Source organism: Oncorhynchus tshawytscha, unplaced genomic scaffold, assembly GCF_018296145.1.
Source record: "Oncorhynchus tshawytscha isolate Ot180627B unplaced genomic scaffold, Otsh_v2.0 Un_contig_4107_pilon_pilon, whole genome shotgun sequence".
Lineage (NCBI taxonomy): Eukaryota > Metazoa > Chordata > Actinopteri > Salmoniformes > Salmonidae > Oncorhynchus > Oncorhynchus tshawytscha.
This window is the reverse complement of record NW_024609536.1, coordinates 32404-50148: the sequence shown is the minus strand read 5'-3', so window position 1 is coordinate 50148 and position 17745 is coordinate 32404. Positions and strand designations below refer to the sequence as shown.

The 17745-nt window shown below is 46.5% G+C and overlaps 1 protein-coding gene and 1 long non-coding RNA gene across 3 annotated transcripts in view; both read left to right on the top strand.

The window, feature by feature from the left end:
• Positions 1–17745, top strand: part of LOC112241216 (methionine synthase-like) — a 56575-nt gene that overhangs the window by 19839 nt on the left and 18991 nt on the right. The window contains 6 exon segments of the mRNA XM_042315757.1: positions 3311–3490; positions 4606–4722; positions 6221–6361; positions 11950–11976; positions 13266–13418; positions 16761–16861. Coding sequence (XP_042171691.1) covers positions 3311–3490; positions 4606–4722; positions 6221–6361; positions 11950–11976; positions 13266–13418; positions 16761–16861 — 719 coding nt within the window.
• Positions 11981–15438, top strand: LOC121845052. 2 transcript variants are annotated; one of them, XR_006082315.1, is made up of 3 exons: positions 11981–12031; positions 13266–13418; positions 15410–15438. It is a non-coding gene; the product is annotated as an uncharacterized LOC121845052 (long non-coding RNA). The 2 variants fall into 2 exon arrangements; XR_006082316.1 differs by lacking the exon at positions 11981–12031 and adding an exon at positions 12878–12894.

The following is a 17745-nucleotide window of genomic DNA, read 5'->3' as shown; positions in this document are numbered from 1 at the left end:
ACTGTCAGACGCTACGGGGCTGCCGTGGTGGTTATGGCCTTCGACGAGGAGGGTCAGGTGAGACTGTCAGACGCTACGGGGCTGCCGTGGTGGTTATGGCCTTCGACGAGGAGGGTCAGGTGAGACTGTCAGACGCTACGGGGCTGCCGTGGTGGTTATGGTCAGGTGAGACTGACAGCTGGAAAGGAGAGGAGTATGCAGTGGCAACAAACAGTATGTGAACCCTTCGGAAATACCTGGATTTATGTGTAAATTGGTCATCAAATTTGATCTGATCTTCATCTAGGTCACAACAATAGACAAACACAGTGCGCTTAAAGTAATAACACACAAATTATTGTATTTTTCTTGTCTATATTGAATACAACATTTAAACATTCACACTGTAGGTTGGATAAGGTATGTGAACCCCCCCTAGTCTAATGACTTCTCCTAAAGCTAATTGGAGTCAGGAGTCAGTTAACCTGGAGTCAGGAGTCAGTTAACCTGGAGTCAGGAGTCAGTTAACCTGGAGTCAGGAGTCAGTTAACCTGGAGTCAGGAGTCAGTTAACCTGGAGTCAGGAGTCAGTTAACCTGGAGTCAGGAGTCAGTTAACCTGGAGTCAGGAGTCAGTTAACCTGTCAGGAGTCAGTTAACCTGGAGTCAGGAGTCAGTTAACCTGGAGAGTCAGGAGTCAGTTAACATGGAGTCAGGAGTCAGTTAACCTGGAGTCAGGGAGTCAGGAGTCAGTTAACCTGGAGTCAGGAGTCAGTTAACCTGGAGTCAGGAGTCAGTTAACCTGGAGTCAGGAGTCAGTTAACCTGGAGTCAGGAGTCAGTTAACCTGGAGTCAGGAGTCAGTTAACCTGGAGTCAGGAGTCAGTTAACCTGGAGTCAGGAGTCAGTTAACCTGGAGTCAGGAGTCAGTTAACCTGGAGTCAGTCAGGAGTCAGTTAACCTGGAGGAGTCAGTTAACAAGTCAGGAGTCAGTTAACCTGGAGTCAGGAGTCAGTTAACCTGGAGTCAGGAGTCAGTTAACCTGGAGTCAGGAGTCAGTTAACCTGGAGTCCAATCAATGAGATGAGATTGGAGATGTTGGTTAGAGCTGCCTAGAAGTATAAAAAACACTCACAAAATGTTAGTTTGCTGTTCACAAGAAGCATTGCCTGATGTGACCCAGGCCTCAAACAGAAGAGACCTCAGAAGACCTAAGATGAAGAATTGTTGACCTTCATAAAGCTGGAAAGGGTTACAAAAGTATCTCTAAAAGCCTTGATGTTCATCAGTCCACTAAGACCAAGTGTCTATAAATGGAGAAAGGTCAGCACTGTTGCTACTCTCCCTGAGTGGCCGTCCTGCAAAGATGACTGCAAGAGCACAGCGCAGAATGTTCAATGAGGTTAAGAAGAATCCTAGAGTGTCAGCTAAAGACTTACAGAAATCTCTGGAACATGCTAACATCTCTGTTGACGAGTCTACGATACGTAAAACACTAAACAAGAATGGTGTTCATGGGAGGACGCCACGGAAGAAGCCACTGCTGTCCAAAAAACCCATTGCTGCACGTCTGAAGTTTGCAAAAGTGCACCTGGATGTTCCACAGCGCTACTGGCAGAATATTCTGTGGACAGATGGAACTACAGTTGAGTTGTTTGGAAGGAACACAACACTATGTGTGGAGAAAAAAAGTCACACCCAACATCAAAACCTCATCACAACTGTAAAGTATGGTGGAGGGAGCATCATGGTTTGGGGCTGCTTTGCTGCCTCAGGGCCTGGACTACTTGCTATCATCAACGGAAAAATGAATTCCCAAGTTTATCAAGGCCATTTGCAGGAGAATGTTAGGCTATCTGTCCGCCAATTTAAGCGCAACAGAAGTTGGGTGATGCAACAGGACAATGACCCAAAACACAGAAGTAAGTCAACAACAGAATGGCTTCAACAGAAGAAAATATGCCTTCTGGAGTGGCCCAGTCAGAGTCCTGACCTTCTGGAGTGGCCCAGTCAGAGTACTGACCTTCTGGAGTGGCCCAGTCAGAGTCCTGACCTTCTGGAGTGGCCCAGTCAGAATATTGTAGAACTGACCTTTGTAAAGAGTGGCCCAGTCAGAGTCCTGACCTTCTGGAGTGGCCCAGTCAGAGTCCTGACCTTCTGGAGTGGCCCAGTCAGAGTACTGACCTTCTGGAGTGGCCCAGTCAGAGTCCTGACCTTCTGGAGTGGCCCAGTCAGAGTCCTGACCTTCCGGAGTGGCCCAGTCAGACCTCAGAGTCCTGACCTCAACCCGATTGAGATGCTGTGGCATGACCTCAAGAGAGCAGTTCATACCAGACATCCCAAGAATATTGTAGAACTGAAACAGTTTTGTAAAGAGGAATGGTCCAAAGTTCCTCCTGACCGTTGTGCAGGTCTGATCCACAACTAGAGAAAACGTTTAGTTGAGGTTTTTACTGCCAAAGGAGGGTCAACCAGTTATTAAATCCAAGGGTTCACCTACTTTTCCCATCCTGCACTGTGAATGTTTACACGCTGTGTTCCATAAAGACATGAAAACATATAATTGTTTGTGTGCTATTAGTTTAAGCAGACTGTGTTTGTCTGTTGTTGTGACCTAGATGAAGATCAGATCAAATTGTATGACCAATTCATGCAGAAATCCAGATATTTCCGAAGGGTTCACATACTGTTTGTTGCCCCTGTACATTCCTAGAGGGGGGGGGGCAGGATGTAAGTGGTAGGTGGGGAAGTGGTAGAAGGGTTCACATACTGTTTGTTGCCCCTGTACATTCCTAGAGGGGGGCAGGATGTAGGATGTAAGTGGTAGGTGGGGAAGGGTTCACATACTGTTTGTTGCCCCTGTACATTCCTAGAGGGGGGCAGGATGTAGGATGGGGAAGGGTTCACATACTGTTTGGCCCCTAGGTGGGGTAGGTGGGGAAGGGTTCACATACTGTTTGTTGCCCCTGTACATTCCTAGAGGGGGGGACAGGATGTAAGTGGTAGGTGGGGAAGGGTTCACATACTGTTTGTTGCCCCTGTACATTCCTAGAGGGGGGGGATGTAAGTGGTAGGTGGGGAAGGGTTCAGGATGTAAGTGGTAGGTGGGGAAGGGTTCACATACTGTTTGTTGCCCCTGTACATTCCTAGAGGGGGGGACAGGATGTAAGCGGTAGGTGGGGAAGGGTTCCATCCTGTGCTGCTGTGGGTTATGGGTGCTTGGCAGACTGCAACACTTCTCCTACGACAGGGGTTTGGATCCCGTTACCTCATGGATTAAAGACCGGGAAACAACCAAGGCCTTGAAACAGCTGTCTTCTCTGGTTTCCTACAGGCTACCGAGACAGAGCGCAAGGTCGACATCTGCAGCAGAGCCTATCGCCTCCTGGTAACTCAAGTGGGCTTTGACCCCAACGACATCATCTTTGACCCCAACATCCTGACCATCGGCACGGGCATGGAGGAACACAGCGAGTACGCCATCAACTTCATCAGAGCCACCAGGCTCATTAAGGTCAGTTGAGACCCGTGTCGTGTTTCTGCTAAACTCGGTCACTAACGCGGCTTCCTGTTGTCACGCTCCGGGGATTTCTCTGGGACTGTGTCGTCTTTCTGCTAAACGAGGTCACTAACACTGCTTCCTGTTGTCACGCTCCGGGGAATTCTCTGGGACTGTGTCATCTTTCTGCTAAACGTGGTCACTAACGCCTGTTGTCACGCTCCGGGGAATCTGGGACTGTTCGTCTAAATGTGGTCACTAGACAGAGCGCAAGGGATTTCTCTGGGACTGTGTCGTCTTTCTGTATCCACATCAGTGGTGATGTTACAGCACCCAGCCCTCCAGGGTCTTCTGGGAAAGGAGATTACATCTCACCTCAGGGGGATTTCAAACAACAGGCATGGCAGTGAGGGCTTCAAGGCTGTACTGTAGGAGTCGTTGCCTGGGGTCAGGATCAACCTGACCTTTTAACAGTATATAATATTCTCTACAGGAGTCATTACCTGGGGTCAGGATCAACCTGACATTTTAACAGTATATAATATTGATATATATTCTCTACAGGAGTTGTTACCTGGGGTCAGGATCAACCTGACCTTTTAACACTATATAATATTGATATATATTCTCTACAGGAGTCGTTACCTGGGGTCAGGATCAACCTGACCTTTTAACACTATATAATATTTATATATATTCTCTACAGGAGTCGTTACCTGGGGTCAGGATCAACCTGACCTTTTAACACTATATAATAATGATATATATTCTCTACAGGAGTCGTTACCTGGGGTCAGGATCAACCTGACCTTTTAACACTATATAATATATATATTCTCTACAGGAGTCGTTACCTGGGGTCAGGATCAACCTGACCTTTTAACACTATATAATATATATATTCTCTACAGGAGTCGTTACCTGGGGTCAGGATCAACCTGACCTTTTAACACTATATAATATTTATATATATTCTCTACAGGAGTCTTTACCTGGGGCCAGGATCAACCTGACCTTTTAACAGTATATAATATATATATTCTCTACAGGAGTCTTTACCTTGGGTCAGGATCAACCTGACCTTTTAACAGTATATTATATTTATATATATATATATATATTCTCTACAGGAGTTGTTGCCTGGGGCCAGGATCAGTGGAGGCCTGTCCAACCTGTCCTTCTCCTTCAGAGGCATGGAGGTCATCAGAGAGGCCATGCATGGAGCCTTCCTCTACCACGCCATCAAGGTAGGTGGAGCCTTCCTCTACCACGCCATCAAGGTAGGTGGAGCCTTCCTCTACCACACCATCAAGGTAGGTGGAGCCTTCCTCTACCTCGCCATCAAGGTAGAATGAACCTTCCTAAACTGCGCCGTCAAGGTAGGTTGAACGCTAGCTAGCGGCCCTACTACGTTAGCCAGTGGCTATCGACATCTAGCCAGCTAGCGGCCCTACGACGGTAACCAGTGGCTATCGACATCTAGCTAGCTACCGGCCCTACTACGTTAGCCAGTGGCTATCGACATCTAGCCAGCTACCGGCCCTAATACGTTAGCCAGTGGCTATCGACATCTAGCCAGCTACCGGCCCTACTACGTTAGCCAGTGGCTATCGACATCTAGCCAGCTACCGGCCCTACTACGTTAGCCAGTGGCTATCGACATCTAGCCAGCTACCGGCCCTACTACGTTAGCCAGTGGCTATCGACATCTAGCCAGCTACCGGCCCTACTACGTTAGCCAGTGGCTATCGACATCTAGCCAGCTACCGGCCCTACTACGTTAGCCAGTGGCTATCGACATCTAGCCAGCTAGCGGCCCTACTACGTTAGCCAGTGGCTATCGACATCTAGCCAGCTAGCGGCCCTACTACGTTAGCCAGTGGCTATCGACATCTAGCCAGCTAGCGGCCCTACTACGTTAGCCAGTGGCTATCGACATCTAGCCAGCTAGCGGCCCTACTACGTTAGCCAGTGGCTATCGACATCTAGCCAGCTACCGGCCCTACTACGTTAGCCAGTGGCTATCGACATCTAGCCAGCTAGCGGCCCTACTACGTTAGCCAGTGGCTATCGACATCTAGCCAGCTAGCGGCCCTACTACGTTAGCCAGTGGCTATCGACATCTATCCAGCTAGCGGCCCTACTACGTTAGCCAGTGGCTATCGACATCTAGCCAGCTAGCGGCCCTACTACGTTAGCCAGTGGCTATCGACATCTAGCCAGCTAGCGGCCCTACTACGTTAGCCAGTGGCTATCGACATCTAGCCAGCTAGCGGCCCTACTACGTTAGCCAGTGGCTATCGACATCTAGCCAGCTAGCGGCCCTACTACGTTAGCCAGTGGCTATCGACATCTAGCCAGCTAGCGGCCCTACTACGTTAGCCAGTGGCTATCGACATCTAGCCAGCTAGCGGCCCTACTACGTTAGCCAGTGGCTATCGACATCTAGCCAGCTAGCGGCCCTACTACGTTAGCCAGTGGCTATCGACATCTAGCCAGCTAGCGGCCCTACTACGTTAGCCAGTGGCTATCGACATCTAGCCAGCTAGCGGCCCTACTACGTTAGCCAGTGGCTATCGACATCTAGTCCAGCTAGCGGCCCTACTACGTTAGCCAGTGGCTATCGACATCTAGCCAGCTACCGGCCCTACTACGTTAGCCAGTGGCTATCGACATCTAGCCAGCTAGCGGCCCTACTACGTTATCCCTGCATGAGTAACCCTGTTGTCCTGCTGTCTCCTATAGGACGGTATGGACATGGGCATAGTGAACGCTGGCAGCCTGCCTGTCTATGATGATATCGACAAGGAGCTCCTGCTTATGTGTGAGAACCTTATCTGGAACAAAGACCCGGAGGCCACAGAGAAACTACTGCTGTACGCACAGGTATATGGTTTACACACTACAGTACATATCCTAGTATAACTTACTGTACAGGTATATGGTTTACACACTACAGTACATATCCTAGTATAACTTACTGTACAGGTATATGGTTTACACACTACAGTACATATCCTAGTATAACTTACTGTACAGGTATATGGTTTACACACTACAGTACATATCCTAGTATAACTTACTGTACAGGTATATGGTTTACACACTACAGTACATATCCTAGTATAACTTACTGTACAGGTATATGGTTTACACACTACAGTACATATCCTAGTATAACTTACTGTACAGGTATATGGTTTACACACTACAGTACATATCCTAGTATAACTTACTGTACAGGTATATGGTTTACACACTACAGTACATATCCTAGTATAACTTACTGTACAGGTATATGGTTTACACACTACAGTACATATCCTAGTATATCTTACTGTACAGGTATATGGTTTACACACTACAGTACATATCCTAGTATAACTTACTGTACAGGTATATGGTTTACACACTACAGTACATATCCTAGTATAACTTACTGTACAGGTATATGGTTTACACACTACAGTACATATCCTAGTATAACTTACTGTACAGGTATATGGTTTACACACTACAGTACATATCCTAGTATATCTTACTGTACAGGTATATGGTTTACACACTACAGTACATATCCTAGTATAACTTACTGTACAGGTATATGGTTTACACACTACAGTACATATCCTAGTATAACTTACTGTACAGGTATATGGTTTACACACTACAGTACATATCCTAGTATAACTTACTGTACAGGTATATGGTTTACACACTACAGTACATATCCTAGTATATCTTACTGTACAGGTATATGGTTTACACACTACAGTACATATCCTAGTATAACTTACTGTACAGGTATATGGTTTACACACTACAGTACATATCCTAGTATAACTTACTGTACAGGTATATGGTTTACACACTACAGTACATATCCTAGTATAACTTACTGTACAGGTATATGGTTTACACACTACAGTACATATCCTAGTATAACTTACTGTACAGGTATATGGTTTACACACTACAGTACATATCCTAGTATAACTTACTGTACAGGTATATGGTTTACACACTACAGTACATATCCTAGTATAACTTACTGTACAGGTATATGGTTTACACACTACAGTACATATCCTAGTATAACTTACTGTACAGGTATATGGTTTACACACTACAGTACATATCCTAGTATAACTTACTGTACAGGTATATGGTTTACACACTACAGTACATATCCTAGTATAACTTACTGTACAGGTATATGGTTTACACACTACAGTACATATCCTAGTATAACTTACTGTACAGGTATATGGTTTACACACTACAGTACATATCCTAGTATAACTTACTGTACAGGTATATGGTTTACACACTACAGTACATATCCTAGTATATCTTACTGTGCTTGTACGCACAGGTATATGGTTTACACACTACAGTACATATCCTAGTATATCTTACTGTGCTTGTATACACAGGTATATGGTTTACACACTACAGTACATATCCTAGTATATCTTACTGTGCTTGTACGCACAGGTATATGGTTTACACACTACAGTACATATCCTAGTATATCTTACTGTGCTTGTATACACAGGTATATGGTTTACACACTACAGTACATATCCTAGTATAACTTACTGTACAGGTATATGGTTTACACACTACAGTACATATCCTAGTATAACTTACTGTACAGGTATATGTATACACAGGTATAACTTACTGTGTTTTACACACTACAGTACATATCCTAGTATAACTTACTGTACAGGTATATGGTTTACACACTACAGTATATATCCTAGTATAACTTACTGTGCTGGTTTACACACTACAGTACATATCCTAGTATATCTTACTGTGCTTGTACGCACAGGTATATGGTTTACACACTACAGTACATATCCTAGTATATCTTACTGTGCTTGTATACACAGGTATATGGTTTACACACTACAGTACATATCCTAGTATATCTTACTGTGCTTGTACGCACAGGTATATGGTTTACACACTACAGTACATATCCTAGTATATCTTACTGTGCTTGTATACACAGGTATATGGTTTACACACCACAGTACATATCCTAGTATATCTTACTGTGCTTGTACGCACAGGTATATGGTTTACACACTACAGTACATATCCTAGTATAACTTACTGTGCTTGTACACACCGGTACATTGCCTTCGGGAAAGTATTCAGCCCCCTGGACTTTTCCCACATTTTGTTACGTTACAGCCTTATTCTAAAATGGATTACATTGTTTTCCCCCTCATCAATCTACACACAATACACAGTAATGACATCACAATACCCCATAATGACATCACAATACCCCATAATGACATCACAATATCCCATAATGAAAAAGTAAAATGTTTTTTTAAATAAATGTTGGCATATCTGTTAAACAGAAATACCTTATTTACATAACTATTCAGACCCTTTGCTATGAGACTCTAAATTGAGCTCAGCTGCATCCTGTTTCCATTGATCATCCTTGAGATGATTGGAGTCCACCTGTGGTAAATTCAATTGATTGGACATGATTTGGAAAGGTACACAACTGTCTATAAAACGTCCCACAGTTGACATTGCATGACAGAGCAAAAACCAAGCCATGAGGTCGAAGGAATTGTCTGTTGAGCTCCGAGACAGGATTGTGTCGAGGCACAGATCTGGGAAAGGGTAGCAAAACATTTCAACAGCATTGAAGGTCCGCAAGAACACAGTGGCCTCAAGAACACAGAAGTTTGAAACCACCAAGACACTGAAGGTCCCCAAGAACAGGGACGTCATCATTCTTAAATGGAAGAGGTTTGGAACCAATTTGGCCGCCCGGCCAAACTGAGCAATCGGGGGAGAAGGGCCTTGGTCAGCGAGGGGACCAAGAAACCGACAGAGCTCCAGAGTTCCTCTGTGGAGATGGGAGAACCTTCCAGAAGGACAACCATCCCTGTAGCACTCCACCAATTAGGCCTTTATGGTAGCGTGGCCAGGTGGAAACCACTCCTCAGTAAAAGGCACATGACAGTCTGCTTGGAGTTTGTCAAAAGGCACCTAAAGACTCTCAGACCATGAAAAACAAGATTCTCTGGTCTAATGAAACCAAGATTGAACTCTTTGGCCTGAATGCCAAGCATCACATCTGGAGGAAACCTGGCACCATCCCTACGGTGAAGCATGGTGGTGGCAGCATCATGCTGTGGGGATGTTTCTCAGCAGCAGGTACTGGAAAACTAGTCAGGATCGAGGGAAAGATGAACGGAGCGAAGTACAGAAAGATCCTTGATGAAAACCTGCTCCAGAGCGCTCAGGACCTCAGACTGGGGTGAAGGTTCACCTTCCAACAGGACAACGACCCTAAGCACACAGCTAAGACAATGCAGGAGTGGCTTCGGGACAAGTCTCTGACTGTCCTTGAGTGGCCCAGCCAGAGCCCGGACTTGAACCCGATCGAACATCTCTGGAGAAACCTGAAAATAGCTGTGAAGCAACACTCCCCATCCAACCTGACAGAGCTTGAGCGGATCTGCAGAGAAGAATGGGAGAAACTCCCCAAATACAGGTGTGCCAAGCTTGTCGTGTCATACCCAAGAAGACTCTAGGCTGTAATCACTGACAAAGGTGATTCAACAAAGTACTGAGTAAAGGGTCTGAATACTTATGTAAATAAATATATATATATATAAAAAAATATATATATAAATTTGCAAACATTTCTATACTGTTTTTGCTTTGTCATTATGGGGTATTGTGTGTAGATTGATGAGGAAAATAAACAATACAATTTAGAATAAGGCTGTAACGTAACAAAATGTGGAAAAAGTCGAGGGGTCTGAATACTTTCCCGAAGGCACCGGTGTATGCTTTACACAGTACAGTACATATCCAACAACAGGTTTGTGCTTTACACACAGTACATATCCTGTATAAACAGGTACGTACTGGTCCATCTGGTTAACACAGTACATACTGGTCCACCTGGTTAACACAGTACATACTGGTCCACCTGGTCAACACAGTACATACTGGTCCACCTGGTTAACACAGTACATACTGGTCCACCTGGTTAACACAGTACATACTGGTCCACCTGGTTAACACAGTACATACTGGTCCACCTGGTTAACACAGTACATACTGGTCCACCTGGTTAACACAGTACATACTGGTCCATCTGGTTAACACAGTACATACTGGTCCATCTGGTTAACACAGTACATACTGGTCCATCTGGTTAACACAGTACATACTGGTCCACCTGGTTAACACAGTACATACTGGTCCACCTGGTTAACACAGTACATACTGGTCCACCTGGTTAACACAGTACATACTGGTCCACCTGGTTAACACAGTACATACTGGTCCATCTGGTTAACACAGTACATACTGGTCCACCTGGTTAACACAGTACATACTGGTCCACCTGGTTAACACAGTACATACTGGTCCACCTGGTTAACACAGTACATACTGGTCCACCTGGTTAACACAGTACATACTGGTCCACCTGGTTAACACAGTACATACTGGTCCACCTGGTTAACACAGTACATACTGGTCCACCTGGTTAACACAGTACATACTGGTCCACCTGGTTAACACAGTACATACTGGTCCACCTGGTTAACACAGTACATGGTGGTCCACCTGGTTAACACAGTACATACTGGTCCACCTGGTTAACACAGTACATACTGGTCCACCTGGTTAACACAGTACATACTGGTCCACCTGGTTAACACAGTACATACTGGTCCACCTGGTTAACACAGGGCTACACCTGGTTAACACAGTACATACTGGTCCACCTGGTTAACACAGTACATACTGGTCCACTGGTATAAACAGGTACTGGTCCATCTGGTTAACACAGTACATACTGGTCCACCTGGTTAACACAGTACATACTGGTCCATCTGGTTAACACAGTACATACTGGTCCATCTGGTTAACACAGTACACTGGTATCTGGTTAACACAGTACCATCTGGTTAACACAGTACATACTGGTCCATCTGGTTAACACAGTACATATTCTGCTGTATAAACAGGTGCATACTGGTCCATCTGGTTAACACAGTACATACTGGTCCATCTGGTTAACACAGTACATACTGGTCCATCTGGTTAACACAGTACATACTGGTCCATCTGGTTAACACAGTACATACTGGTCCATCTGGTTAACACAGTACATACTGGTCCATCTGGTTAACACAGTACATACTGGTCCATCTGGTTAACACAGTACATACTGGTCCATCTGGTTAACACAGTACATACTGGTCCACCTGGTTAACACAGTACACATTCTGCTGTATGAGAACAGGTGCAGTACCTGGTTACATTCTGGTCTGTATAAACGGGTACATACTGGTCCACCTGGTTAACACAGTACATGTCCTGTAACTCTGTGGCTGTATGTCTCTGCTCGCTGGGGTTACCTGATCCCTGTACAGTGTATGATCCCCTCTGAAGAGAATCCTGGTTTTCAGAGCTGTGCCAAAGGAGGGAAGAAGGTGGTCTGACAGATGAGTAGTAACAGTGGAGGAGAGGCTGGAGTATGGGCTCATCAAGGTTAGTATAGTATGGGCTCATCAAGGTTAGTATAGTATGGGCTCAAAGGTTGGTATGGTATTGACTCATCAAGGTTGGTATAGTATGGGCTCATCAAGGTTAGTAGGAGTAGGCTGGAGCTCATCAAGGTTAGTATAGTATGGGCTCATCAAGGTTAGTATAGTATGGGCTCATCAAGGTTAGTATAGTATGGGCTCATCAAGGTTAGTATAGTATGGGCTCATCAAGGTTGGTATGGTACGGACTCATCAAGGTTAGTATAGTATGGGCTCATCAAGGTTAGTATAGTATGGGCTCATCAAGGTTAGTAGGAGAGAGGCTGGAGAATGGGCTCATCAAGGTCAGTAGGAGAGAGGCTGGAGAATGGGCTCATCAAGGTTAGTAGGAGAGAGGCTGGAGTATGGGCTCATCAAGGTTAGTATAGTATGGGTTCATCAAGGTTAGTAGGAGAGAGGCTGGAGTATGGGCTCATCAATGTTAGTAGGAGAGAGGCTGGAGTATGGGCTCATCAAGGTTAGTATAGTATGGGCTAATCAAGGTTAGTATAGTAAGGGCTCATCAAGGTTAGTATAGTATGTGCTCATCAAGGTTGGTATGGTACGGGCTCATCAAGGTTAGTATAGTATGGGCTCATCAAGGTTAGTATGGTATGGGCTCATCAAGGTTAGTATAGTATGGGCTCATCAAGGTTAGCATAGTATGGGCTCATCAAGGTTAGTATAGTATGGGCTCATCAAGGTTAGTATGGTATGGGCTCATCAAGGTTAGTATGGTATGGGTTCATCAAGGTTAATATGGTATGGGCTCATCAATGTTAGTATAGTATGGGCTCATCAAGGTTAGTATGGTATGGGCTCATCAAGGTCAGTATAGTATGGGCTCATCAAGGTTAGTATAGTATGGGCTCATCAAGGTTAGTATAGTATGGGCTCATCAAGGTTAGTATAGTATGGGCTCATCAAGGTTAGTATAGTATGGGCTCATCAAGGTTAGTATAGTATGGGCTCATCAAGGTTAGTATAGTATGGGCTCATCAAGGTTAGTGGCATGCAGGTACCAAGTTATTGTCCCTTTCTCTACTGATCATATACTGCAGGGACCAAGCTATTTTCAGTTATGTCTAGAAAAATGGTTCTGGTCAAAACTGTACAGATACATTTAAGGTACAACTCTCTCTCTTTCTCCATCACAATTGCTATCAATATTCCTTCTCTGTCTCTCTCGCTCTTTCCAGGGTATAGATAAGTATGTGGTAGAGGACACAGAGGAGGCGAGGTCCCAGGCTGAACTCTATCCGAGGCCCCTACACGTCATCGAGGGGCCCCTGATGAACGGCATGAAGGTGGTGGGAGACCTGTTTGGAGCTGGGAAGATGTTCCTACCTCAGGTGAGGGGGGGAAGATATGGAGGAGAGGAGAGGAGAGAGAGATCCTCAGGTAGGGGGGGAAGATATGGAGGAGAGAGGAGAGGAGAGAGAGATCCTCAGGTAGGGGGGGAAGATATGGAGGAGAGGAGAGAGAGAGAGATCCTCAGGTGAGGGGGAAGATATGGAGGAGAGGAGAGGAGAGAGAGATCCTCAGGTGAGGGGTGAAGATATGGAGGAGAGGAGAGGAGAGATCCTCAGGTAGGGGGAAGATATGGAGGAGAGGAGAGGAGAGATCCTCAGGTAGGGGGAAGATATGGAGGGGAGGAGAGGAGAGATCCTCAGGTGAGGGGGAAGATATGGAGGGGAGGAGAGGAGAGATCCTCAGGTGAGGGGGAAGATATGGAGGGGGAGAGGAGAGATCCTCAGGTGAGGGGAAGATATGGAGGGGAGGAGAGGAGAGATCCTCAGGTGAGGGGAAGATATGGAGGGGAGGAGAGGAGAGATCCTCAGGTGAGGGGGAAGATATGGAGGAGAGGAGAGAGAGATCCTCAGGTGAGGGGGAAGATATGGAGGAGAGGAGAGGAGAGATCCTCAGGTGAGGGGGAAGATATGGAGGAGAGGAGAGGAGAGATCCTCAGGTGAGGGGGAAGATATGGAGGGGAGGGAGAGGAGAGATCCTCAGATAGGGGGAAGATATGGAGGAGAGGAGAGAGAGATCCTCAGGTAGGGGGAAGAGAGATCCTCAGGTAGGGGAAGATATGGAGGAGAGGAGAGAGATCCTCAGGTAGGGGGAAGAGAGATCCTCAGGTAGGGGGAAGATATGGAGGAGAGGAGAGAGATCCTCAGGTAGGGGGAAGAGAGATCCTCAGGTAGGGGGAAGATATGGAGGAGAGGAGAGAGAGATCCTCAGGTAGGGGGAAGAGAGATCCTCAGGTAGGGGGAAGATATGGAGGAGAGGAGAGAGAGAGATCCTCAGGTAGGGGGAAGAGAGATCCTCAGGTAGGGGGAAGATATGGAGAGGAGAGGAGAGAGAGATCCTCAGGTAGGGGGAAGAGAGATCCTCAGGTGGGGGAAGATATGGAGGAGAGGAGAGAGAGATCCTCAGGTAGGGGGAAGAGAGATCCTCAGGTAGGGGGAAGAAGATATGGAGGAGAGATAGGAGGAGAGAGAGATCCTCAGGTAGGGGGAAGAGAGAGATCCTCAGGTAGGGGGAAGATATGGAGGAGAGGAGAGGAGAGAGAGATCCTCAGGTAGGGGGAAGAGAGATCCTCAGGTGAGGGGGAAGATATGGAGGAGAGGAGAGGAGAGAGATCCTCAGGTAGGGGGAAGAAGATCCTCAGGTAGGGGGAAGAGATATCCTCAGGTAGGGGGAGATATCCTCAGGTAGGGGGAAGAGAGATCCTCAGGTAGGGGGAAGAGAGATCCTCAGGTAGGGGGAAGAGAGATCCTCAGGTAGGGGGAAGAGATATCCTCAGGTAGGGGGAAGAGATATCCTCAGGTAGGGGGAAGAGATATCCTCAGGTAGGGGGAAGAGATATCCTCAGGTAGGGGGAAGAGATATCCTCAGGTAGGGGGAAGAGATATCCTCAGGTAGGGGGAAGAGATATCCTCAGGTAGGGGGAAGAGATATCCTCAGGTAGGGGGAAGAGATATCCTCAGGTAGGGGGGGAGATATCCTCAGGTAGGGGGAAGAGATATCCTCAGGTAGGGGGAAGAGATATCCTCAGGTAGGGGGGAAGAGATATCCTCTGGTAGGGGGAAGAGATATCCTCAGGTGGGGGGAAGAGATATCCTCAGGTAGGGGGAAGAGATATCCTCAGGTAGGGGGAAGTATCCTCAGGTAGGGGGAAGAGATATCCTCAGGTAGGGGGAAGAGATATCCTCAGGTAGGGGGAAGAGATCTACAGAGGAGATCCTCATAGGGGTCTCTCCCGTCCGTCCGTCTGTCCGGGGGAAGAGATCCGTCCGTCTGTCTGTCTACAGTGTGTTTCTGTCTCCCCATCTCATCACAGGTGATAAAGTCAGCACGTGTGATGAAGAGGTTGTCGCCCACCTGATAACCCTTCATGGAGAAGGGACTGATTCTACTCACAGCTCTACAGTAAGATCTATCCTCCTGTCTGGGGGAAGACCTGTACCCTAGTGAAGGGACTGATCTGTCACTGTCTGTCTCTGTCAGTGATGATCTGTCCCCTGTCTGTCTGGGGGACCTGTACCATAGTCTGGGACTGATTCATCACTCTACCTGTAATGATCTATACCCCTGTCTGTCTAGGGGGACCAGTCCGCACCATAGTGAAGGGACTGATTCATCACACCTCTACAGTAATGTCTATACCCCCGTCCGTCCGTCTGTCCCTAACAGGTGATAAAGTCAGGCCACGTGAAGGGATGAATCACAGTCTCAGTAATGATCTATCACCCCCCTTTATGGACCCCTACCAGGGAGGTTTCCATGTGTTGGCACCACAGTGAAGGGACTGAGGGACTGATTCATCACAGCTCTACAGTAATGATCTATACCCCCCTGTTAGGACCCCTACCAGGGTACCATAGTGAAGGGACTGATTCATCACAGCTCTACAGTAATGATCTATACCCCCCCCTGTTAGGACCCCTACCAGGGTACCATAGTGAAGGGACTGATTCATCACAGCTCTACAGTAATGATCTATACCCCCCTGTTAGGACCCCTACCAGGGCACCATAGTGAAGGGACTGATTCATCACAGCTCTACAGTAATGATCTATACCCCCCCCTGTTAGGACCCCTACCAGTGAAGGGACTGATTCCACAGCTCTACAGTAATGATCTATACCCCCCTGTTAGGACCCCTACCAGTGACCAGTGAAGGGACTGATTCATCACAGCTCTACAGTAATGATCTATACCCCCCTGTTAGGACCCCTACCAGGGTACCATAGTGAAGGGACTGATTCATCACAGCTCTACAGTAATGATCTATACCCCCCCCTGTTAGGACCCCTACCAGAGTACCATAGTGAAGGGACTGATTCATCACAGCTCTACAGTAATGATCTATACCCCCCCCTGTTAGGACCCCTACCAGAGTACCATAGTGAAGGGACTGATTCATCACAGCTCTACAGTAATGATCTATACCCCCCTGTTAGGACCCCTACCAGAGTACCATAGTGAAGGGACTGATTCATCACAGCTCTACAGTAATGATCTATACCCCCCTGTTAGGACCCCTACCAGAGTACCATAGTGAAGGGACTGATTCATCACAGCTCTACAGTAATGATCTATACCCCCCTGTTAGGACCCCTACCAGGGCACCATAGTGAAGGGACTGATTCATCACAGCTCTACAGTAATGATCTATACCCCCCTGTTAGGACCCCTACCAGGGCACCATAGTGTTGGCCACAGTGAAGGGAGACGTCCACGACATCGGAAAGAACATTGTAGGAGTGGTGCTGGGCTGCAACAACTTCAGGTAGGGGCGTGTTCTGTTCTGTTGTTCTATTGTTCTGTTGTTCTATTGTTCTGTTGTTCTATTGTTCTATTGTGTTCTCTGCAACAACTTCAGGTAGGGGCGTGTTCTGTTCTGTTGTTCTATTGTGTTCTCTGCAACAACTTCAGGTAGGGGCGTGTTCTGTTCTGTTGTTCTATTGTGTTCTCTGCAACAACTTCAGGTAGGGGCGTGTTCTGTTCTGTTGTTCTATTGTGTTCTCTGCAACAACTTCAGGTAGGGTCTGTTCTGTTGTTCTATTGTGTTCTCTGCAACAACTTCAGGTAGGGGCGTGTTCTGTTCTGTTGTTCTATTGTGTTCTCTGCAACAACTTCAGGTAGGGGCGTGTTCTGTTCTGTTGTTCTATTGTGTTCTCTGCAACAACTTCAGGTAGGGTCTGTTCTGTTGTTCTATTGTGTTCTCTGCAACAACTTCAGGTAGGGGCGTGTTCTGTTCTGTTGTTCTATTGTTCTGTTGTTCTATTGTGTTCTCTGCAACAACTTCAGGTAGGGGTGTGTTCTGTTCTGTTGTTCTATTGTGTTCTCTGCAACAACTTCAGGTAGGGGCGTGTTCTGTTCTGTTGTTCTATTGTGTTCTCTGCAACAACTTCAGGTAGGGGCGTGTTCTGTTCTGTTGTTCTATTGTGTTCTCTGCAACAACTTCAGGTAGGGGCGTGTTCTGTTCTATTGTTCTATTGTGTTCTCTGCAACAACTTCAGGTAGGGGCGTGTTCTGTTCTGTTGTTCTATTGTGTTCTATTGTTGAAATTTAGTTGTACATATTGTCCACATTGACTCTGTACTGGTACCCCTGTATATAGTCTCCACATTGACTCTGTACCGGTACCCCTGTATATAGCCTCCACATTGA